Source organism: Zootoca vivipara, chromosome 12 (assembly GCF_963506605.1).
Source record: "Zootoca vivipara chromosome 12, rZooViv1.1, whole genome shotgun sequence".
NCBI lineage: Eukaryota > Metazoa > Chordata > Lepidosauria > Squamata > Lacertidae > Zootoca > Zootoca vivipara.
The window spans coordinates 34,462,478-34,487,591 of record NC_083287.1 but is presented as its reverse complement, the minus strand read 5'-3'; the positions used below and the strand labels follow the sequence as shown (position 1 = coordinate 34,487,591).

At 45.3% G+C, this 25,114-nt stretch overlaps 2 protein-coding genes across 7 annotated transcripts in view; both read left to right on the top strand.

Moving 5' to 3' along the window:
- The window catches only part of FAM171A1 (family with sequence similarity 171 member A1), a 76,833-nt gene extending 70,892 nt beyond the window's left edge, over positions 1-5,941 (top strand). For all 3 annotated transcript variants that reach the window (XM_035129183.2, XM_035129184.2, XM_035129186.2), the window contains one exon: positions 1,783-5,941. In XM_035129183.2, coding sequence (XP_034985074.1) covers positions 1,783-3,490 — 1,708 coding nt within the window. In that variant the 3' untranslated portion in view covers positions 3,491-5,941. The remainder of the gene's footprint in view (positions 1-1,782) is intronic.
- A 5,574-nt stretch (positions 5,942-11,515) lies between these two features.
- The window catches only part of NMT2 (N-myristoyltransferase 2), a 31,798-nt gene continuing 18,199 nt past the window's right edge, over positions 11,516-25,114 (top strand). For 2 of the 4 annotated variants that reach the window (XM_035129571.2, XM_035129570.2), the window contains exons 1-2: positions 11,516-11,643; positions 22,868-22,944. In XM_035129571.2, coding sequence (XP_034985462.2) covers positions 11,616-11,643; positions 22,868-22,944 — 105 coding nt within the window. In that variant the 5' untranslated portion in view covers positions 11,516-11,615. Of the gene's footprint in view, positions 11,644-22,867; positions 23,004-25,114 lie in introns of all 4 variants that reach the window. The other 2 variants (XM_035129569.2, XM_035129572.2) reach the window with 1 other exon arrangement.

Here is a 25,114-nt window from a genome sequence, read left to right as displayed (position 1 = left end):
GTTGGTTTCAAAGAACTGGCAACTTGAGGGCAAATGTTGCTTTCCCACAAACACTTGCAGTTGGTGCTCTGATAGGTATACCAGCTGCCATAATAGTCAAGCAAAAGAACACCTTTGGATTTCAATTCCCTGTTATGAGCTCTGTTCAGGCATTCTGAATAATAATAATAACAATAATAATAATAATAATTTTATTATTTATATCCTGCCCATCTGACTGCATTTTCCCAGCCACTCTGGGCGGCTTACAACACATAAAAAACACATCAAACATTAAAAACTTCCCAATACAGGGCTGCCTTCAGATGTCTTCTAAAAGTCAGGTAGTTGTTTATTTCCTTGACATTGGATGGGAGGGCGCCACTACCAAGAAGGCCCTCTGCCTGGTTCCCTGTAACCTCGCTTCTCGCATGGAGGGAACTGCATGTGATATCCACCTAGTCAAAATGAGGGCCTCGTTTTCAAAGGGAAGAACAGCAATGGAAGAAAAAGGATTTCGTTTGAAGGAAGATTTGATTGCCATTATGTATTATTTATTTCCCAGCTCTCCTGAGGACTTTTCAGTGTGGCTTACAAAAGTGCAACAGCACCAAAACAACAACAACACACCATTAAATACAGAAAGCAGCAGCAATAAATTATATGTAAAAGCAGCATTTAAAAGCCATACGTATAAAAACAACTTAAGCCAACACATGGAAACAGCAGAGCATGGATGGGTGTGCTAACTCTGTCTCCATCGTCTTTGCTGTCACCCTCAGCATGTTACCTGGTGATTCTTTGTGCTGTGAGGAAACCTCCTTTACTTGCGAAGACTTCCCGCATTTTGAAACCTTCACCTCACACAATATTCTAGCCAGGAGAAACTGCCAAGACAGACTGCTGTCAGAACAGAGGGTGGATGGCTTCCACATCCAGAAGGATGCAACCCAGTGAACCTAAACAAGCTCACTGGAGGGTCACATGTTAAAAAGAGTCATCTTTTTCCCCCCTTTAACATGTGAAATTAATGAAAATATAAGTAGTTGATTTTTTCCCAAGGGAACTTTTAGAAGATAAAAAGCAGCACAGACATTTAGGAATTCTATTATCATCGTCGTCGTCATCATCATTATGTCTCTTTTCACAAAAGTGACTCAGCAACTTAAATGGGGTGGGAATTAAAACCAAGTAAAAGAACTGAGAATAAAATAAAAATGTTCATATATATACAGTCGTACCTCAGAAGTTGAACGGAATCCATTCCGGAAGTCTGTTCGACTTCCAAAATGTTCAAAAACTAGAGTGCAGCTTCTGATTGGCTTCAGGAAGCTCCTGCAGCCAATCAGAAGCCGTGGAAGCCCCTTCGGACGTTCGGCTTCCAAAAACCGTTCGCAATCCGGAACAGTCACTTCCGGTTTTCGAGCGTTCGGGAGCCAAAACATTTGGGAACTAAGCTGGTCGACTTCCAAGGTACAACTGTACATAGAAGTAAAATGTACAGGCAAATCCAGCCTCACCTGCCCCACTAAAAAGATAAGCACAAAAATAGGCCACAAATATACAAATTAAGGGCCAAAAGCCTGGGTAAATAAAAATGCTTCTGCCTGGCAACCAAAAACAGATAAAGATGGTGACAGGCATGCTTCTCTAGGGAGAGCATTCCACGAAGGGAGAGCCACCACTAAGAAAACCTGTTCTCTGCAGAGCTGTCAAGTTGGAACCCTGAACAGGAGCATTCACTTAACAAAAGACAATATCTTGTTGCAGGTGCTAACTACTTTTGTTCTCTTTTTACAATAGGCGAAAGTGTCTGAAACCACGTCATAAGAAACTGCAGCTGTCCTCAACGCTTAGTGGCGCTAAGAAGGACCAGTCGACCTCTATGTCCCACCTCAACTTGATATTTTCACGCCGCGAGTCAGAATTTCCTGGCGGGTTGTCCGTTGCCAGCAATGGACACACAGAATCCTCAGGCCACAAGGAGCTGATGGGGGCTGTGCGCATGGAGAAAGTGTGTTCGGGGGGAGAAGCAGATATGCGCACTCCCATGCTCAAGCACACATACAGCACCTCGCAAGAGTTTAGTTCCCGAGAAGAGTTGCTTTCCCATAAGGAGAACGATCAGAGCCGTATGTCTCTAGAGAACATGGCCTCTAGCGACACCCTGCGAAAAGACTACCTTAAATCAGTAGATAGCTTTCCTATAAACCCCAGGAAATCTATGGAGGCATCAGAAGGATATGACTCCCCTGACAAGGAAGATCACAGGAGGAGTTACAGTGCAATGTTGACTCGGCCTTTGTTTGAGAAGCCAGAGCAGGCCTCCATGAACCATATTTCTACAGGAAGTAAATACAATCTTCAGGAGCAACTGTACCCCATCCCTTCAGCACCCGAAACAGAACTGTTAGACTGCAGGCCCAGTGAATGTATGATGTCTCGCTCTGTTGACCACCTCGAGAGACCCACTTCCTTCCCTCGGCCAGGTCAGCTGGTCTGCTGTAATTCTGTTGATCAGGTTAATGACAGTGTTTACAGAAAAGTATTGCCTACGCTGGTTATTCCAGGCCATTATATGAAACTTCCCGGAGAACATCCTTACATTAGCCAGCCTTTGGTGGTTCCCACCGATCAGCAGATCGACATAGAAAGGCTCCAGGCGGAACTGTCGGGCCCTCATTCACAGCTCTTCCCACACTCACAACAACAGATGCAGCCCCAGCAGCTGGCTGCTCAAGCAATATCTCAGCAGCATTTGCAAGAAGCTGGAGCAAGTGAATGGAGCACCCAGAATGTCTCAATGTCTGAATCTGTATCCATTCCGGCATCGCTCAATGACGCCTCTTTGGCGCAGATGAATAGCGAAGTGCAGCTTCTTACAGAGAAAGCTCTCATGGAGTTAGGAGGAGGCAAGCCTTTGCCTCATCCCCGGGCATGGTTTGTTTCTCTAGACGGGCGCTCCAACGCTCACGTTAGACATTCGTACATCGATCTTCAAAGAGCTGGGAGGAACGGAAGCAACGATGCCAGCTTGGATTCTGGGGTGGACATGAACGAGCCCAAATCTGCCCGAAGGGGAAGGGGAGACCATTTGTCCCTGCACCAAACCCACCTGCAAGTTCAGGTACATCCACAAAAGGAGCAGAAAGCCCCTGACAGCACAGCTTACACACAGCTTGTGTATTTGGATGATATGGACCAAAGTGGCAGCGAATGCGGCACTGCCGTTTGCAGTCCGGAAGACAGTACTCTAAGGTGCCTGTTGGAGGCAGGGAGCAGAAGGACGGGCAGCCAGCTGCCCAGCCTGCAGGAGGAGACGCTAAAACGAACGGTGGAAAGTTCACCAGAGCCTTTAACGAGCCCAGAGCATGGAATGACTGTCCATAATGAAGCTGAAGATGATGAAGACGACGAGGATGATGACGACGACGACGATCAAGGAGAAGATAAAAAGAGTCCTTGGCAAAAGCGAGAGGAGAGGCCCCTGATGACATTCAACCTAAAGTGAGCTGCGGTCCATTCATCTTTCCCCCCACCGACCCAGGGGAGTATTAAAGTTGCCAAATATTTCTTTCGGCGGATGTTCTCAGTTTGTCTGTGGAAGGGGGAAGAAAAAGGAGGGGGGGAGAACCCTCAGGGTGGGGCAATGGAGCAAGTGCAAAGAATTACTGTGCAGATTCAGATAGTTGCTCTGAAGAGGCTGCGCGAGGGACGCTTCCTACGAGAGAGCTCTTAAGAGCGTGACTCTTGATTCCATTTACTTGACATCAGCCATCAAGGACATTTGGACATGTTTGGCATGTGGTATGGCGGATTATGACCTCAGATTTTCCCCTAAAAGGGATCTATGTGAAACTTCATTGCGTTTTCTTAAATTCAATTGTATGTGCTACTGAAAGGGTATCTTTCATTAGACTTTGACACTTGACGTCTACCGATATGCATTATCTCCAAGGAAGGCTATGCATTGCTGCTTTTTAGTAACCCTTTTTTTGCGTAAACTATGCTTTTCTTACTTATGTACAAGGTAGTTGTTAAACATTTTATGTCCTTACGATAAGTCTGCTCAGCAACTGATTTTTATCTACACAAAAGCCTGAGTAGGATCTCTTGGTATTTTGAAGAGCCTTTTTTTAATGAAGCCAAACTGAATTTTAAAGTCAGCTGCGATTCCTCTGGTTCCAATCCCCCACTCCCAAGTGCCTTTTTTACAGGAACAATGAACAGCCCCTTCTTTTTGCTAGCGCCTTGAATAGTCATATTTCTTTCTCTTTCTAAAGCTTTACATTTTCTTTTAAGAACTGCATGCCATCAAATGTCTGTGCTGATGGGACTCCTCATTTCACCGCAGTGTGTTCTCTAGTTATGGTGTGTACTGTGGATTCTGTTTAGCAAAGATAGGCTAGAGGACATCTTTGGAGAAACAAAAAACCCCAAAGTAGCCAAGAAGATAGTTGCAATGACTGTAAATATGGTGTATATAGGCTGAAGTAACATGGACTATTATGGACCAAGCAAGTGGACTGAATGTGTGTTTTAGAGAGTTCAGGCAAAAGTTATTATGTGCTATCCAAAAGTGCCAGATAAACACTTCTGTGCTTTCTCTATATAAAGCTGCTTGGTTATCCAAAAATTATAATTGAAAAATAAACTTTTTAAAAATTTAGGATTTTTTTTAATTCCTCTTTTTAGTTGCAGCATTATTATTTACTAGCAATTTGAACTCTACAAAGTGGCTGCTGAGGTTGGTGTGCTTGAATTCTATCACTTAACTCTCACTTAACTCTCATGGAATCTCAATGCCCTCCTTGGTTCATCTTTCTATGGCAAGGGAGGGGCAATGCCAAACCCTTGGCTTTCCATTTGCCACTGTAGCGGAAAACATTGTGGACATAGGAGATAATTGAACACAGAGAGTCCACCGGCAGTGATTCAAAGGCCAAAGTACATCTCTAATGCAGAAGCCCAAATGCAGTGCAGCCATATAAATCCTGTACATTTCCCCGGGGGCAATTTTAATACCTGTTGCGTTGTTTTTGAAAGAAAATTCAAGGCAATTAAAATGAACATTGCCATCTGTTTTAAATGGCTCCCTAAACTGGGGGCAAAGGTGAGTGTATCATTAAAGAGCATAATAATTCTTGTGGATTTCACAGATGTTACACAATTTGCTTTGTATATTTTGTTCTAATGTTGTCGACAACAAATATTAAGAAAGCTACACTACTTGAGACCTTTGGGAATGCTTGTATTAAAGAATACATATTTAACGTTCTTGCTATGTTTCAAGGGCAAGGGTGGTCTCTACATTGGAGATCCATAATGGATGTATTGCAGTATATTAAATAAGAACAGAAGATGAGCCTGTTAGGTCAGGCCAAAGGACAATTTAGCCTAGCATCCTGTTCTCACAGTGGTCAAACATATGCTTATGGGAAGCCTGCAAGCGTATTATAATATACATAATTCCTGTAAAAAGAAACTAAAGCCGCATTCATACATGGGGTTTATTGCATTTGTTTTACTGGTTATAATGAAAGAGCGTCTGTCCCAATTTGCAATGTTCCTTTTACCCTGCAAATACCTATTGCATTACAGAACTTTGGCTTTCTGATTAATTTACCAGAATGTTGCGCTAAATTTTAAACATCAGGAAAGAACTGCATGTTGGAACACTGCTTCAGATTTCATCGCATGAGCAGCTGAGTTGTAATCATGAAAAACCATGTGAAAATGGCAATGCAAAACTCCTGCGATTTTCTGGAAACGGCATGGAAATGAGCAGTGGTAAACTTCCTCAAATTCTGCTACATTTCCAGAAGTGGCTTTTACATCATGTGGTGAAAGAGCATATAAAATGTAAGCATTAGCAGGTAAGGAAACAAAGGTCTCTGATACATAGTTACTCATCTCATCCTGGGGATCAAACAAAGAAGATACTCGTAGGAGATGTTTCCGAGCACAGTTCAAAGTGTTGGTACTGACCTTTACAGCCCTAAACAGCCTCGGTCCAGTATACCAGAAGAAGCGTCTCGACCCCCATCGTTCTGCCCGGACACTGAGGTCCAGTGCCGAGGGCCTTCTGGCGGTTCCCTCGCAAGAAGCCAAGTTACAGGGAGCCGGGCCTTCTCGGTAGTGGCACCCGCCCTGTGGAACGCCCTCCCACCAGATGTCAAAAAGAAAAATAACTACCAAACTTTTAGAGGACAGCCCTGTTTAGGGAGGCTTTTAATGTTTCATCAATTATTTTATTTTTCTGTTGGAAGCCGCCCAGAGTAGCTGGGGAAACCCAGCCAGATGGGCGGGGTATAAATAATTTATTATTATTATTATTCAGCTGTTCTCCAGAGTACCTGGTGTGTAACTTAGATGGCACTTCCCCCAGCCAACGTATTCAAGAATCCCCTGCCACCTTGGTAGGGGAAAGGACCCTGGTTTGTGGTATTGGGGAAGCGTTGGGATTTGCTCGGGGCAAACTACTCTCTCATGATCCTGCTTTTTTTTCTCATCTCCCTTACTCCACACCTCCTCAGCCACTGCTCCTCACTCTCCCTCACCGCCATCTTGTAAAAAGGGACACTTTCTGGTTGTGTCCTTCCTAAGAGGTGTTGAAATGCATATTTACTCTGCACCCTATCCTACAAGCTTCATAGTATAACATTTATACTAGTGGATGTATACCAGGGGTACCTAAGTCTTAGCCCAGGGACTTGATGTCGCCCCCGCAAAACAATTTCATATGACTGCAGACCCCTCACAATTTTGGTAGTGAGCATGGCATACTACAAAAATAACTATCCACCAGCAACTCTGGGCCACTGCTGTCACAGGGTGGAATAAGTTTCTGCCATGTTCACTGGCTGACCTTGGGCCAGGTCACTGTTTGGAGAGTCTGGTAGATGTTTTTCTCTTTGACATCTGGTGGGAAGGCGTTCCACAGGGCAGGTGCCACTACCGAGAAGGCCCTCTGCCTGGTTCCCTGTAAGTTGGCTACTTGCAGCGAGGGAACCACCAGAAGGCCCTCGGTGCTGGACCTCAGTGTCCAGGCTGAACGATGGGGTTGAGAGACTCCTTCAGGTACGGTATACTGGACCAAGGCCGTTTAGGGCTTTAAAGGTCAGCACCAACACTTTGAATTGTGCTCGGAAACGTACTGGGAGCCAGTGTAGATCTTTCAAATAATGTAGGTATTTGAATGAATATAGCATATCCTGTCTTCTAAACTCACCTCCCCACAAAAAAGAGAGATCACCACATTGGCAAATACAGCTCCTGGAAATGTCAGCTGTACTGGCAGGAAGAGTTGAATGGAATATGTGGCTAGGTCAATAATGAAGGTGACTCCTAGAAGACAGCCAGGCCACACCCAGTAGAGAAAACCCTCAATGTATCTAAAGCAGCTCCCCTGTTAATCACACAGAAGTGATGCAATCATTGATTGATGCAATGCCTACAACACCTAACAAATCTGAACTTTGCCTCTCCCTCCTTGCGATAGCATTCTGCTTCTCCAGAGAGCCGTTTGAAACTGCCGCTGTTGTCTTTTTGACCTAGATGCTGGCACAAGGAGCAGTGTTTGAAATTAATTGAGCCAGCAGTCTCTTTGATAGTAACTCTCGGCAATAACCCTCAGTTACTCACCAAGGACCAGGTTATAGCTCAATAAACGGTGGCACCAGCTCCACTGTGCTTTTCGTTAGCTTATTTCTGGCAGTTTTTTAATTTCAAGCAAAGGCTGTTAACGAACAGGATGTAATTAGTGTGCACAAATGAGGCACTTCTCGGGGATAAAACAGCTACCCAAACAAAAGCAATGATCCTAATTTAAGAAATCAAATCTCTTCAACACAGAAACCTGATAACCATTAGAGAGTCACTAAGAGAAACACGTATTACTTCTTCAAAAGATTCAAAGACCACTTTTCAAACAAAATGCTTCCCAAAGTGATTTACAAACATGTTTACAACAAACTAAAGTTCAGTCCAGATAAGATGAGGCTCTGTTGGTGGGTGGACCCCGAGATCAGATGGATAGGATGTTGGTTGCTCTTGGTGGAGTTGCACTCTGTCGCTTGAGGCTCAGGTGGCTTCAGTGTGCTTTCCAGTAGCTGTGCCGCTCTCTGGACAGCGATAGCCTAATTTCTGTTGTCTATGCTCTGATAACCTCTAGGTTAGAATACTGTAATGCATTATATGTGGGGCTGCCTCTGAAGACAGTTTAGAAACCTCAGCTGGTGTAAAATTCAGTGAGGCAAGATGGCTTGAGCATATTACACCAATCCTGGCCTGACTGCCAATTAGTTTCCAGGCCCATTTCAGTGCCTCAGTACTGTACTGCAATACTTCAAGAACTGCCTCTCCTTATGAACCTACCTGGACCCTGTGACCATCATCTGAGACCCTTTTTCATGTGCCTTCATGAGAGATCTGGAGGATGGCAACATGAGAAAGGGCATTTTCTGCAGTGTCTCCGTGTTTGTACAATGCTCTCCCTAGGGAGGCTCACCTTGCCCCTTCATTATACCTATTTAGGCACCAGATGAAAACGTTCCTCTTCAACCAGGCCTTGGGTTGATTAGCATTCTATGGTATTTTAGATGTGTTGGGTTTGGGTTTCTTCTTCTTTCTTTTTTGTTATTGGTTTTGTTATGTATTTTGTGTTTTTATTTTGTATTTTTATGCTGTGAACCACACCATGAGATCTTGGGACGAAGGGCAGTATACAAATTTAATTGATAATAATAAGAATAATGCATACAAGCAAACCATAATTTTAAAATCAGATTAAAAACAGACATGTCATTGCATTTTAACTGTTACAGAATATGACTAAGGTCAGCATAAACTAGCAACAGACTAGCGATTAAAAGCAACAGTCAAAAGGTAGGTCTTCACACCCTGTTTAAATAAGGAATGGAGCCTGCCTAACTTTGTGCAGAATTGAGTGCCGTAATTATAGGGCCGCTGCTGAGAAGGCCCTGTTCCAAGGGTATGTGAAGCAGGGGCAGATTACTCGCTAGCTGCTAGAGGAGGAAAAAACAGTCAATCGGGTGAGCGGTTGGGGAGAGATAGAATGGAGCATCCCATCTGGCTAACCACTGCACAGTTAAATGTTGTAATTTGCTACCACAAGGTGTGTTGAATGATGGCCAACTTATGTGGCTTTGAAAGCAGATTGGGAAAATCCATTGGCTATCAATGGATGCTGGTCACAGTAGCTGTATTATGTTACCTCCAGGATCAGATGCCTCTGAGAAGCTGCTGCTGGGGAGCAGCAGTTGGAGAGGACAGGGCACTCAGTTCCTGCTTGTGGCTTTCCATAGGCACCTGCTTGTCCACTGGGGGGAACAGGATGCTGGAATTTGATAGGCTTTTGCTTAGTGGCGGGGACCCAGGTGGCGCTGTGGTTAAACCACTGAGCCTAGGGCTTGCTGATCAGAAGGTCGGCGGTTCGAATCCCTGTGATGGGGTGAGCTCCCGTTGCTTGGTCCCAGCTCCTGCCAACCTAGCAGTTCGAAAGCACGTCAAAATGCAAGTAGATAAATAGGAACCGCTACAGCGGGAAGGTAAACGGTGTTTCCATGTGCTGATCTGGTTTACCAGAAGCGGCTTTGTCATGCTGGCCACATGACCTGGAAGCTATACGCCGGCTCCCTTGGCCAATAATGCGAGATGAGCGCGCAACCCCAGAGTCGGTCACGACTGGACCTAATGGTCAGGGGTCCCTTTACCTTTACCTTTATTGCTTAGTGGCTCTTCTTAGTGTGAGCCAGTGTGGTGTAGTGGTTAAGAGTGATAGACTCATAATCTGGGAAGGCGGGTTCGCGTCTCCGCTCCTCCACATGCAGCTGCTGGGTGACCTTGGGCTAGTCACACTTCTCTGAAGTCTCTCAGCCCCACCTACCTCACAGGGTGTCTGTTGTGGGGGAGGAAGGGAAAGGAGAATGTTAGCCGCTTTGAGACTCCTTCGGGTAGTGATAAAGCGGGATATCAAATCCAAACTCTTCTTCCTCTTCTTAGTGAAGCCTCGTCCTTGTGAATTTCCTCTACAACATCTGTTCATGTAAGCCAACAGTGGGGAGGTACAGTAGTGGCCTTCCAAATGTTGCTGGAACTACAAATTCCATCCCTGACCATTGGCCATGCTGGCTGGGGCTGATGGGAATTGAAGTCCACCAACATCTGGAGGACCATAGGTTCTTCACTCTCTTATGTAAACAGTGGGCACGCTGCTTTTTAGTATAGCATGCTTATTTAAAGAGCGTGTACATCCTTTGGCTACACAGGAGCACAGCAGATGAAAAATTAAATGCGGGTTTAGTTTCACACAATAGGTGAAATGTTTTGGCCCCAGTCCAGTGGATCCAGTACACATGCAATTGGCCACATGAAGCCCCATCTGTTAACCATACAGAGCTCAGGGTTGGGGACACCACCAACCATGCAATGGGGTGCTTGCACAGGACTTTCCCCAACATAAAAACCGTGGGTAAAATTAATAAAAAAATATTTCTCATACCCTGCCCATCTGACTCGGTTGCCAACAAAAACACAGGAAAAACAAGAAGCAGCATTAAAACTTACCTATATAGGGCTGCCTTCATATGTCTTCTGAAAGTCAGATAGTTGTTTATTTCCTTGACATCTGAAGGGACCACCACCGAGAAGGCCCTCTGCCTGGTTCCCTGTAACTTCACTTCTTGCAGTGAGGGAACCACCAGAAGGCCCTTGGAGCTGGACCTCAGTGTCAGGGCTGCATGATGGAGGTGGAGACACACCTTCAGGTATACTGTACAGGGAGCTGAGGCCGTTTAAAAATCAGCACCAACACTTTGAGAAAACAGGGAAACACCTCTGCTAAGATGAAGAGGTGCTGTCCCACAGGCATGCATAGCTCCAAAGGAAACAATATACATTGTTCATCCTCCCCGCTTTTAGGATGTTTTTTAATTGTGCATATTTATTCATTTAAAAATATGTACATACCTCTTAATCAACAAAATCCTCTAACCCGTTTACATAAAACAATAAGGAACATTCATTTAACCCCGGTAAAACCACACATTAAAAGCAAGTAGTCATAAAATTTACTAAAATGCAACCAGCAGTTTTAAAACGCATCTACGTAATAAAATTCCACGTTAAAAATACAAATTTGCGCAGGCTTTTTTTATAAGATGAATGAGAAGACATAGCCGACTGGGGACATAACATTTATTAACATATAAGCAAAGGGACCCGTCCTAAAACGCACGTGCCCGTTTAACATTACGGGGGCAGGTTTAGCAAACTTCAGGAGCGGATGAGTCGATTGCGCTCGAGCCAGCCTCGCAATCCTGAGGACGGGCCTCCCGGCGAGGGAGCGTCTCGCTTCCCGGCGGGCTGCGTCTGGCGACGAGCGAAGGCGGGGCAGCGACGGGGGGAGGCCCGCAGCTAGGGGGAGCTCCTCCGGCCGCCGCCGCCGCCTTGCGCGCCCAAGCTGGTTGTCTTTCATAGGCTTGTGCCGGCGAGTCCCTCCTCCCTCCCTCCCCCCCCCCACCTTCCCCCCGTGATGGCGGAGGACAGCGAGTCCGCCGCCAGCCAGCAGAGCCTCGAGCTGGACGACCAGGACACCTGCGGCATCGACGGCGACAATGAAGAGGAGACGGAGCACTCCAAAGGGTAGGGACGCCACCCTCCACCCAGCCCGGCGCAGTTGCGCTCGCCTCGTCTGCAGCCCGGCCGGGGACGGAGCCCGGGTGGGCCCGGCCTGGCGAGCGGCAAGCGCGGGTGGGCGGCCAGACCCGCCGACGGCTCCCTGCGGCATTGGCGGCGCGCGGCGTGGCCCGGGGAAGGAGGCGGCGGCGGCCGGGGCGACCACGACCCAGGCGGGAGGGAGCGCGCAGGCCACGGGGGTGCAAGCGGCCGCCTCGGGCTCGGCCGCCGCTTTTGTGTGAGGTGGGAAGGCAGAGCGAGCCGCTCCCCTGCGCGCCTTGGGCGGGCGGAGGGGCGCGGGGCCCAGCGGCTGCTGCTGCTCTTGCTGCAGCTGCCGGGTGGCCGCGGAGGAGGCAGCAGCCCCGCCGCCCGCCGAGTGTGCAAGCCCGGGTCCCTCCACGCCGATCCGACGCTTCCTTCGCCCGGCCCTGGGCCTGGCATTTGCTGCAGCTGGCGAGCAAGGGAGTCTGCTTGGGAAGGGGGCTTGGCCGCCCTCTGCACTCGCCGCCGCCGCAGCCGCCCCCCTTCCGCGGTTGCCTCTTTCTCTTCCTCCACCTTCCCGCGTGCTTCCTTTGTGGACGTCTCTCGTGTTTTGCAGCCGTTTGTCTGCCGTTCAGAAGGGCGGCACACACACACACCTCTCTAAATCTGGCTGCAAGGATATGGCCCCTCGCTTGCGCCCCCCACCCCGGGATAGGGAAGGGCTGTTTGCACCGCTAAAGTGTCTGGGAGTCAATGGAACCGGGGTACCAGTCTCTGATGGATTGATGCAGAACCCAGGGATGTGGTCCACCCCCGTGGAAATTAGGTTGCGGTGGGTTATCTGTAGCCCTGCTGACACCCCCCCCCCATCCCTCAAAGTCTTTATTGCAGGTAAAGCAAAGGGTGTGTGACTTCTCTAGCCAGAAAAAACCTGTCATCTATAATAAATAGGGTTTGGAGGAGAGAACATGTATCAAAGAGTTATATGCAGTGTGTGGTTGGTTCTGAAAGCCACAATCTCATCTCTGATGCAGGTAGAGGTAAAAGCCAGTAAACGCATTGAGCATGCACAGAGTGCTTTTTAATATTATGGTTGATTCACCAATGAAACCCTCATTTAAGTTGAAAGGGCTCCGAGGGCAGAACTTGCAGTCAGATGTAAGGCACCCAGGGAGATTTTTGTTTCAGTGGTATTTTCTTTTTCCAAATGTACCTGCTAGGGGCATACATATACATTCAGCAAGCTGAGTGTCTGGTTCCAACTGGAAAAATCAATGAGGGGAAAGTAGTTTTTTCCCCAGATTGGTAACTACCAATCATAGGAATGTGTTGGGTGCTAACTTGTGTTGCTGTGCAGACTCTCCTGAATCTGATAGACAGACTTAGGACGCAATCCTTCCTTCCAGGTATGCAGGTTGGGAGAGGTTAGGATGTGCAATATAATCTTGTCCCTTCTCCTACCATTGGCTGAACTTAAGCTGGCATAAATTGTGGGGTGTTTTCCTGATGTTTCTGCTTAGGCTGGCTGAGGGACAGCTCATGGAAGTTAAGCCAGGTCCAGGACTAAAAAGGGGCATTTAAAGGGTATGAAAGGGGCAAGTTGGAGATACGTAGAGGGATAAACGAAGTTATGCTGCCTTCTAATTTCCTCTGTTCCCTAGTCTCGCTACACAGAGCATAGCGTAACTTGCACCACCAAAAATGCAGGTTTCACTAAATTCAGCACCTACGGTAGGAGGTCTTTGAAAGGGCAGGAAACACAGTTAGGATGCAGCTTATCTTCTATACAGAGGATGTACCACCATATCTGCCTGTTTAGGATTGATCTGTTAGATCAGGAGTGGCCAACTCCCAAGAGACTGTGATCTACCCGCAGAGTTAAAAACTGGCAGTGATCTATCCCCTTTTGTGGGGTTCAGGTCAAAGTTGTTGAGCTTTTTATGGGCTGCAGGGCTAAAATGTTTAGCTTTTTTTTAGGGGAGCCAAAGTTCTTGGGCTTCTTTGGGGGGGATCCAGTGATCTGCCAGTGATCTACTGCAGACACCCAGTGATCTACTGGTAGATCACGATCTACCTGTTGGACATACCTGTGTTAGATCATGAGTGAGCCAGACCCTGACCTTCCTGATCAAACCCTTTGAGTTCAAATAGCCTGGGCAAAGGAAATTAGGCTATGCTGGCAAAGTCGCAGGGATCTGCAGGCGTTACTGGTCAGCTCGTTGGCGCTGCTTTCAAACTGTGCAAAGGCACAGGGGTTTGCAGGCACTGCCAGTGAGCTGTCTGGTGGCACCTGCAAACCCTCCCTTCATACACAATGCTAAACGTAGGGCAGATAGTTATGGCTGGTGCATCTTCTTATGTTCTGACATTGGTGCCACAAGAAGCAGCAACTAAAGCGGAAGTGGGCAACCTCTGGCCCACATGCCAAATTAGGACTCCTGCTGTGTCTAATTTGGCCCGCAGGCCAGAGCTTCCCTACTTAAGAGCCTAAGAAGAGCCCGCTGGATCAGATCAGTGGTCCAGCTAGCCCAGCATGCTCTTTTCACAGTGGCCAGCCTGATAGATGCCTGTACGAAATCTGCAAGCAGGAGAAGAGCACTCTCCCCTCTTGCAGTTTCCAGCATCTGGTGTTCAGAAGCAGACTACCTCTGGCTATAAAGGGAAGGCCATGGCCTCCGTCATGGCTAGTAGCCATTGATCCTCCAGAAATTCGTCTGAACTTACAAAGCCGTCCAATTGGGTGGCCATCGCTGCATCTTGCGGTATTGACATTAGAACGTAGGACAGGCACCCCCAAACTGTGGCCCTCCAGATGTTTTGGCCTACAACTCCCATGATCCCTAGCTAACAGGACCAGTGGTCGGGGAATATGGGAATTGTAGTCCAAAACTTCTGGAGGGCTGAGGGGATGCCTGACGTAGGAAGATGCCTCGTACTGAGTCAGACCATTGGTTCATCTTAGCTTAGCATTTCCAAAAGTAACAAGCAGTGACTCTCTAGGGCAGGTATGAGGAACCTCAGACCTGGGAGCCAGAACACTCTGTGTGGCCCTTGGGACTCTCCCCAGGCCTCTCTAGCCACACCCCTCACCAGTCCTGATTTGTGGTGTCCTTGATCGTGTTTTTTTTGGCCTGGCTGATATGTTGTATTCTTATTTTGTATTTTTCTGTTGTGAACTGCTCAGGTGTCTTCAGATGAAGGATGGTGGAATAATAATAATAATAATAATAATAATAATAATAATAATAATAATAAATGTGTCCTTGCTGATGTTTCCTGCTGTCTGGATGAATAGAGAGGGCTGTGTGAATGAGCAGAAACTTGCCCACTGAAAAAGGTCCCCCACCTCTGCTCTGGGGTTTTACACAGGAGTCTTTTTCAGCTGTGTTTTGGCAAAGGCTGTTACTGAACTTGGCAGCATGTGCCCAACCACTGGACCCAAGTTGCATCCAGTGTACAGTGGGAAACACCTCATTTCAGTTTGACTTCATAAAGGAACAGTCCTTTTGCAAGCCAAAACTATTTAACCCTGTATCTCACTAATGGGAACTATGGTTCATGGGCTTCAAGGAAAGCCACTTCTTACACTTTCCCCTTCTTTTTCTCAAATATGTTGCTTTCTCTTTATTTATTTATTTTAAAAGCTTCTAGTGTTTGAAAGAGAGGCATTCAGATTTTTATAACTCAGATAAATTGTCTAAAATTAAAGGCAAGTACACAAACCTGGAGGGCTGGAAAACAAGATTGTCTTGTTGCTCAGCAGATGCAAAATGTTTGCCAAGGGAATAAACGTGCTTTGCTGTTGAAAGAAGAAGTTAAGTTGTGGCAGAAGCAAAAGTATTAGTTGATGCTTAGAGGTGTATCGAATCATCTTAGCAGGTGCCTTCTGAGTCCTTCTGGCCAATGCATAGCTTATACAAGACAAACTTGGGGTATGCCCACTGAGTAGACACTTGGTGACCTCCAGATCTAGTACACCCCGATTACAAGTATGTTTGTCACTCTCACATTTATTGCTAAAATGTCCTCGGTGTATTTTCCCACACAACACTCTCCCCATCCACTTGAAGATCTGTCAGCGAAGTCCTGCTTCAGATTATACCAACTTCTGTGGAAGTTAATACCATCATCTACTTGGAGCAGGGCCTTTTCAGTATCTGCCCCCAAACTGTGGAATGCTTTGCTTCAGGGAAGTGCATTTGGCCCCATAACATTTGGCAACGGAGGAATATTTTTGCTCCACAAGCACTTTGGTAGCAAGGCCTCTGTTAATTGGAAGGGATATCCTAGGACACCAAGGAAACCTCTGGCTCATGGGTCTCATTACGGCTTCCAGTCCTCCCCATTTGGCATGGCAGACCCATTTTGGCCAAGCCACAGCCCCCCTGCCAGTCACTGGACCTCATGACATTGGGTGTTGCCAGGTCAAAAGGTACACCTGGCTTCTGTGGAGAGGCAGGTTTGAGGATTGATCTTTTTTTCTTTTTTTTATCTTGCTTGTTTGGTTTTGGTTCTGTTTTAAGATTGCCTCTTGGCATCAGTAATGCCTTTTTTTGTTTTTATTCTTTAAACAGCTTTGGGGATTAGATAGAACTGTTGTAAATTTAGTTAAATAAATAAAACTGTAATGGATGATGATGATTCCCCTAGGCTCCTTATTCATTTTGGTTAAAGGATTTCTGAAGCTCACTGGTGTCTTGAAAGCGTGGGACCTGCTAGGTAACCACCGTCTTTGCAAACATTTACAAGTATGCTGTGTGTATCCTCTTTAAAGGGTAATTTCAGCTCTCCATAGACTCCAGCTGTATCATTCAATTTGCACTGTGCTGCTGAGATAACAAGAACTAATTAGAGTGACACCAGTTTGGATACTAAGGGGAGAAATTGTACTAAATTCAGTTGTATAAATAGGTACCAGCTCCACAGAATTTCTGGTACTAACATATAGGAAAGCTTACGGCAGAGGTTAATTTGTTTCTCCTTATACAGTATCTGTCCAACAGACTTTATAAACCCTTTGTGATTGGGACCCATTATTCAGAGTGCCAAAAGTCAAAAGAGATGTTTGAAGTCATCAAAGTTGCAGTAGCAAGACTAACATTGATGGATCCTTGTCTGATAATCCCCTTATGCGCATGGTAAACATTATTTTGGAATCATTCCCTCCATCTTTGACGTGCAGGCTGTGAGTGTCACTGCTTATGTAGCCCCCAAATGGCAAACCCCCACCACACACACAAGAGGGGAGGAGATATCAGCAGATTCAGGAAAAACCCAAGACTTTCAAGACCACGCCACAAACACACCATACATTTAAAGCACATGGCTTTCTCCAAAGGATCCTGGGAACTGTAGTTTGCTAAGAGTACTTGGAATTGTAGCTCTCTGGGGGGATAAACTACAGTGCTCAGGATTCTTTGGAGAACACCATTTGCTTTAAGTGTATGGAATGGACAGGATGCTAAGGTAGGAAAAAACTCTTAGGAACAAACTTAATTAAGCAACCTCTCTCCTAAAACAGCCCAAAGGAAGACTGAGCATGTTCTGTGGATACAGAATGTAGACTGACTGTTTGGAAAAGGACTCAAAAATTTGGCTTGGGGGGGGCATAGCTGGCTGTAATGCAGAACAGGAGCACTGCATACTGCAACATTTTGTTGCTGGTCTTGCTAGGCCATTCTAAACCACTTTGTTCCAGATTGAAGTCTCTTCGTGTCCTTAAACTTGGCTGTTCTGGGCAATCAGTGTGTTCCCTCTTCTTTCAGGTATATTCTTAAACCTTGGAAGATGGTAATGTTCTGCCCTCCTATTTAAAAAAATATGTGTCCTCTTCTCCCCCCAACCCACCCCCACCCCGGTGCCAAACATCTCTTCAAAGTTCCCCCCAGCTTTTCTGTTCATGGAATCTTCTCTGCTTTGCTTTGCTTTGCAATCTTCTTGAAATGCAGTTGCTAAAACTGAATGCCCCTCCTTTGTGTTAAATCAGCTGAAATGCACAAGGCCCCTGTGTCAGCTGAAGTCCATCCAAATAAGGAACTGGATGGGCTTGGGATCCTGAGGTTGCACCACAGTGCCTGACATCTACATAAAGCTACCTTATGCAGAGTCAGGCCATAAATCCACTTAGCTGAATATTGACTGCTGCCACAGGGAACAGTTCTTTGAAAATCAAGATGTAGAGGACTGAATCCAGTAACTTCTAGATGTGAAACATGTGCTCTAACACTGAGGTATGGTACTCTAAAAATGCCCCACTCAAAAGCTTCTTCTTGTAATCAAAGTATTTGGCTATTTTCTCTGTGTGTAGATGACAGCACAGCTTATTGACCTGAGGTTTCTATGGGGGTCATTCCAATGAAGGAACCCAATGTCAGTAGTAAGAGAGGCCAGGCAATCTAGTCCTGAGTAGCCTTGTAAATAGCCACTAGCCTGGTTGCTGATGGTAAGGAAAAATTGCTTCCAGGTAATCAGTCAACAACCCGTGGAAGCATACCGACATTTGAACTGTGGTTCTTTTGGACCATTGGTGTGATCCAAATAACTAATGACAGTATTCCAAAATCCATATTAGGACAATGTCTTCCTTGGGTCAACCAAAACATTACAAAATGGTGTGCGAGCTTTCATGTTCACCAGGCGAAATGGTAAATGCTTGTGAGGGGAGTTGGCTGATGCAGAAGCTGTGGATAGAATATGCATTTAGTCACAGTCTTAAGACGGAATGTGGGAGGAGGTAGCAGACATTCAGAAGAGGCTCTGTTTGGTGTGTTACAGGTTTCAAGTTGTATTGGGAAGAAAAATACAATAGTTAACGTCCCAGTTCTGAAAATACAAAATCCAACTGTTACCTAGATTTGTCTCCATCCTTAGGTAATACACATAGGCCCTTGACAGATGGAAGACAGCAAAAAAAGGCAATTTTTACATCAACAAAACTGCAGATCAGTTTCGCTAGGTGAAAAATAATTTTAAAAAGCCTATAAAAGCCAAGTTAGGGAGCTTTACCTAATACAGTAATTGGAGGGAACATTCCCTCGGACAATACATGTATGTATGTAAGGGCTTGTAAAAATTCTTGCTTTTCAATTTATTTATAAAGCTCATCTAGGAAGGCTGACTCTACCGTAACTATTGGAGTTGCCTCTGGCTATGCCCCTGCTTCTCTATGGGTCTGGTTTTTAAAATCAGCATTAGTTTGGAATTAAATTGCTGCCGGCAGTTTCTCCCCTGGGGTGTTTGAAATAATCGGTTTGCAAAGTTCTGAGGGCCAGACTCATGTTTGTACCCCTGATCAGAATTAGGTTGGGTTAAAATACTATTCATTCTTATTTTTTTATGTAAAAAAAAAATCCTTCCAGTAGCACCTTAGAGACCAACTAAGTTTGTTATTGGTATGAGCTTTCATGTGCATGCACACTTTTTCAGATACAATTTTTAAAGGCAGCCTTGTTCACGCATCCTAATTAAACGCAAGGGACTATGGCATAGCTGTTGCTTTCTTTTTGTCATGAAGACAAATCAGGTTTTCAACCCGTTTTCCTCTCTGCAAACAGAAGTGAAAAATGTATTGGTTGGAGTGAAAGTTTCACTGCTGAAATGAATGTGCAAGTAGGCTGCAAGCAGAAGTAGTTACAAACACTTTGTCTGCCTTGTAAAGTTGTTAAAAGCTACTAACCTCCCCCCCCCAAAAAAAACCCAGTTCACTTTGTTTTTGTGCTGGACACAGAAGAGAGACACATTGTACCATCTTTCCTCTGCTAGCCTCCTTACGACTTCGTATGCAATTCCTTGTCACCTATGGCGACTGCACAAATATTTTAAAACAAATCTGATTCAGTTGGCTTTTCTTTTTTAATTGCGTTTATATGCTCAGGGTGGATTACATGGTGTTTGGGGCAGTCTCCAACCCAGACCTGCTTTAAGTGCAACACAATTGTATGCCGTTAGGTCAGCCATTGCCAGCCTGATGCTGTCCAGATGTTTTGTACTGCAACTCATCAGCTGTGGCACCAGGTTGGCAAAAGTTGTGCTATGCTACTCTCTAGGTCCAGCTCGCTTACACACCTGTGCAGGCCCGGCTCTAGGGGTAGTCTCGGTGGCACAGGGCACTGGGTAGCAGGCGCACGCTGCCGGAGCAATTTCCGCACCACAGCGCCAGGGCACCCGACCTGCTTGAGACGGCCCTGCACCTGTGCCCAAGGATGAGAATTAGGCAGGTTCATAATCACTGGGCTTGATGACAACTTGCCACAGTAGGAGTCCAGAGCCACTATATGGGCACATGGAATTGATGTTGTAGCTCCTTTGGATCCTGGCTGTTGATTCTGTCACTTCTACAGTATGCATATAGCAAGGTGCCTTGTTCCATCAATTGCCTAGTGTTACGGGGCTGTGAATCATACCATTCACTTGTTGAAATTTGTTGAGCATAGCGATGCATCCTCAGAAAATAAGCAAATGACAGGAATACATCAGCAATTACTAATGAGGGATGGGATACAGTAAATAAAAGCTCAATGGAATTGATTGCCTCTCGTTCCTCAAAATGCAGAAAAGGAACAAATTATTGGGCTGGTTCATATTTAATGTTAACCATGATTTAGTGCCAAGTGAACAAGCAGGCAAAGCAAAAGGGACCATGAGCTTTGCTTATGCAGGTAGCATTAAACCACGTTTAGCAATATGCAGTATTCAAAATTAGCCAGGCATATTTTGCACCTGAGAAGGTGCCTGGGTGCCAGGATGGTGCCTGACATCTCCACCATCTGGAGGTACATGCCAGGAGATCACTGGATCTGGACTGGTCTCACACGCAAATACCACATCCTGTAGGAATAGGCCAATATATATGTGGACTATCCCTGGAAAAAGTGCCTTTTTCTGCTTTAAGTTCTTAAAGCTCTTACCCTAACTTAAGATTGTCACCTGAACTAGCCAGATGTTTAACTGGGAATCAATCACAGCTGGTCCATCATTTGGAAAATAAGACTTTAGAGCTGCCTGGCCCCAAAATGGCAACTAGACATTCCGTTTTGGCGACTGTAACCTTGGTTTAAGGAGCCATTTGGCGCCTAGCTTATATGAGTTTCTAACACTGGATGCAAGAACGAGCTCATTGTATGAATATTTTGAGTTGCTGCTGAGGGTTTTTGAAATATTAAGTAAGGGTAGATTTGGTTCCCTCCGGATACCGCAGAAATGCAAGTTCCATCAGCGCCAGTCAGCACAGCAGTGGTCTAGGATGGTGGGAGTTTGAGCCCAACAACATCACAGGCTCTCCATCCTGGTTTTAAGGGGAGGACCATAAAATCAGAATGGGAAACTGGCCTCCAGATGTCGTTGGACTCCAGACTCCATCTTTGACCACCAACATCTCAAGGGCACCACCCTGGCTACATGAAGACTCAAAAAGAAACCAATTCACAGCAGAGGGTGTTACAGAGAAGACATGACTCAAGAGATGGTGGTAGTTATAGTCTAACAACATTTGGAAGGCAACACTCTGATAGAGGATTGCAGGGAAGGATTAGGTTAATAGGCTCCATCATAAATTCTTCAAGGAACCAGATACAGTGGTACCTCGGTTTATGAACACAATTGGTTCCGGAAGTCTGTTCATAAACTGAAGCGTTCATAAACTGAAGCGAAATTTCCCATTGAAAGTAATGGAAAGTGGATTAATCTTTTCCAGACGGTCTGCGGAGTACTTAAACTGAAGCGTTCATAAACTGAAGCGAACTTTCCCATTGAAAGTAATAGAAAGTGGATTAATCCGTTTCAGACGGGTCCGCGGAGTACTCAACCTGAAGCGTACTTAACCCGAAGCATGGGTGTAATTGGTTCTGGAAGTCTGTTCATAAACTGAAGCGTTCATAAACTGAAGCGAACTTTCCCATTGAAAGTAATGGGAAGTGAATTAATCCGTTCCAGATGGGTCCGCGGCGTTCGTAAACCGAAAATTCGTATACCGAGGTGTTCATAAACCGAGGTTCCACTGTAGTAGGCTTGCCTAGCTACAGTGCTACCTCAGTTTAAGGACACAGTTGGTTCCAGAAGTCTGTACCTAACCTGAAGCGTACTTAACCTGAAGCAAACTTTCCCATTGAAAGTAATGGAAAGTGGATTAATCCGTTCCATATGGGTCCGCAGAGTACTTAACTTCAGGAGTCAGCCAACTGAAAGCCTTTTGTTGTTAACTACCAGGAAATTTTCTTTTCCAGTTTCCAGTGCCATTTTTTTTTGCATGCACCAATGTGCAGAGAAAGGTTTGCAAGCTAATAATGCTGCTTAAAAGATGTGATCATGTCAAATTCCTTGCTGTATTTGGAACCTCCTGCTTTTGTGGTACTGAGCACACAATCCCTTTTGATCTCAAGCTTCAAGGGAGGGGACGCCTGCAATCTCTCATTCCATGGTGTGACACGAACATTTAAATGAAGACATTTCCCCCCCTAGGTTGACATTTTAAAATTAGGTTATACGCTGATGACCACAAAACAGTTTCGTGATTCTGTGGAGGTGTGGTAAAAATAGTCCTGTGCAGACGAGGCTACATAAACTTGATACAGAAAATAATGATATCATTGATGGCTGTGAGGGATGCAGGTATCAAAATATTTTTCAAATATTGTCTTTTCTGCTGGATGCTGGGAGTGTATGCAGTGCAATTCAGATAGCAGAGTTACATTTTTTTCTTCCCAAAGAACCTCATTCTATTATGTTTCACTATATTTTTCCTCCCCTATGGTTTTGATTTGGGCCATTTTAAAATGAGGCTGCATTTTTTTAAAAAATAAATAAATCTGGGTTGTATTTTATTCCGCATTTTAATAGATTGTTTTTCTTTCTTTTACGTTTTGTTGTGATCTTGTTGGTGTCAGGTGCCCTGAGCCTGCCTCTCACTGGGGAGGGCGGGGTATAAATAAAATTTTATTATTGTCCTTCTTATTCCAATTACAAAGAAGGTGCTTCTATGTGGGGGGTGCATTTTTTGGGGGGGTGGAATTGTTTTGGGGAGGGTGATGATGTAATTTAGCTCCACTTTTAAATACAGAGACTGCATGAATACGCTTCTCTTCCAAGGTTTAATTTAATTTTTCATTCTCTAGCAGAACCACCCTGAGCTACTTTTGGTACATTCTTGGAGGGGTGCGTGCTTTTTAAAAACAACACCAGGTCATCTTTTTTCCAACTCTCTATTTTTTTACAGAAGTCCTGGAGGAGACTTGGGAGCGAAAAAGAAGAAAAAGAAACAGAAGCGAAAAAAGGAAAAGCCCAATTCCGGAGGTACCAAATCAGACTCTGCATCTGACTCCCAGGAGATTAAAATTCAGCAACCTTCAAAAGTGAGAGCCTGGGCTTCATTTTAACTTTGGTAGCATAGTGTGAGAATCGTAATAGGCAGTGCTGGGTGAAGGGGTGTGCTGAATGGGCTGCTGTCACAATTGCAGGTAAAGGTAACTGCCCAACAGAAAGAAAGCTACCGTATTTTTCGCTCCATAAGATGCACCTGACCATAAGACGCTCCTAGTTTTTAGAGGAGGAAAGGGGGAAAGCCCCGTTTTGGGGGGGATCAGCTCAAAGTTGTGCAGCTTCTTTTGTGAAGGGGGAAAACCGCTTTTTGAGGATCAGCTCGAAGTTGTTGAGCTTACTTTGCAAAGGGAAAAAAATCCTGTTTTTATGGGGTTCAACTCACAGTTCTGCAGCTTCTTTAGGAAAGGAAAGGGAGCCATTTCTACAGTTTCCAAACAGATAATCTAATCAGCCGGTCACATGTTGTTGGGGCAACAAACAGCCTCCGTCTGCAGAACATTCAACAATGGAGGCCTGGGCAAGGGGGCGGGGCCTGGAAAGGGAGCCAGCGATCGACCACACATTCGCTCCATAAGACACACAGATATTTCTCCTTACTTTTTAGGAGGAAAACAAAGTGCATCTTATGGAGCGAAAAATGTGGCACTTTAATAGACTTTTCAAGGTCTAAAGGTCAGACTCTACTATCCTGTTATTCCAAAATTAGAACCTTTCCCCCTCTCTTTTTCTCTCTTTTTGGCTCCTAAAATTCATTATCCTTGTTAGCAACCATTTTGTAGAACTCCTACTCCGGAAAGGTTCATATGTGCCAAATTTAAGAAATTTTCATTTAAATTTGTTGACTTATTTTGATGCACTGTAATTTCCTTTTTTTAAAAAAAGCATCTAATAGTGCAATCCTGTATGTGTTTACTCAGAAGTAAGGCTCAATAAGTTCAAAGCGCCTTACTCCTAGGTAAGTGGACATAAGATTATAACATCCATTATAGTTGGAGGACTTCAACACAAATCTGCATTTTATTCAGTTGCCGTTTTGTGTAGTTACAGCACAAATTACTTTGAATTACCTGCTTTCTGATTTTGCCTGTTGTTTGTTCTGCTGCTTCTCTGCATGCATCTCTCTCTGCGTATTTTGGAAAGAAGTTTGCTTGCTTTGCATTTGAATAACTGCTAAGGTATCACAGCCAAATTTTTGCACAGTGGGTCCAAAGTGCAGTCTTTTGTCTTATGTTTGGATGTAATTGGATGCCATTTGGAATCACCGATGGTGGGATGAACCTTTCAAAGCTATCTTGGATTTTAACCAGGGATTTCAAAAACACTGATATTTTGATTTCTTAGAATTCCTGGCAACACTGGGCATGAGACGGTAGGTGCTTTATAACACCACTTAGTCATAGCGTTCTCTAGTGAATACCACAGGACAGAATGACGGAGAGTTCAAATACGAGAACCTCTGTGAACCCATTTCTTAGTCTATGAGCAACTCTCTGTCTCGCTCGGCACACCCCACCCGATTATCTTGAGCATAACAACTGCTAGGTTGTTAAACCTCTTCCCGCAGTGCTGTAGAAATATAATTGCATACCTACCCACACAGAAAGGGCCTGTAGGTTTTTCTGCTAAATCACAAAGACCAAGTACTACTTTGTATGTCAGCAAAATTCAAGCCTGCCTGTGACCCATTGTGTTCTCCGTAGCGTGGGGGGGGGGGGGAGAGTTATTTTTATTCCATTTACAAACGATTGCAGCTTGTCGTAAGTTCTGGTGCTTCAGACCGAAACTGTTTACTGTTGCTGCCTTCTGTTGCCTCGGCTTTATTCTGAGGGCAGCGATTCTAAACCCATTTCCTTGGAAGTAAGTTCAACCTGAATCTCAAAAGCCTCTTCTCCAAGTAAATGCTTTCCGCTTGCCAGTACATCCCTTCCATTTGGTTTTTCCCCCATACAAGTGCCAACTCAGGTTGGTATCTCGGGCAAATCTGACAGAACACAAGCCTCATCAAAATCATCCTGTGGATGCCATGGCTGATTGGGAAGAGTTGATGTGCTGTGGCAGTGGTTTTCAACCAGTGTGCCGGTGGCGCCCTGGGGTGCCTTGAATGATGGTCAGGGATGCTGCGGGCAGCTCTGTCCCTGATGCC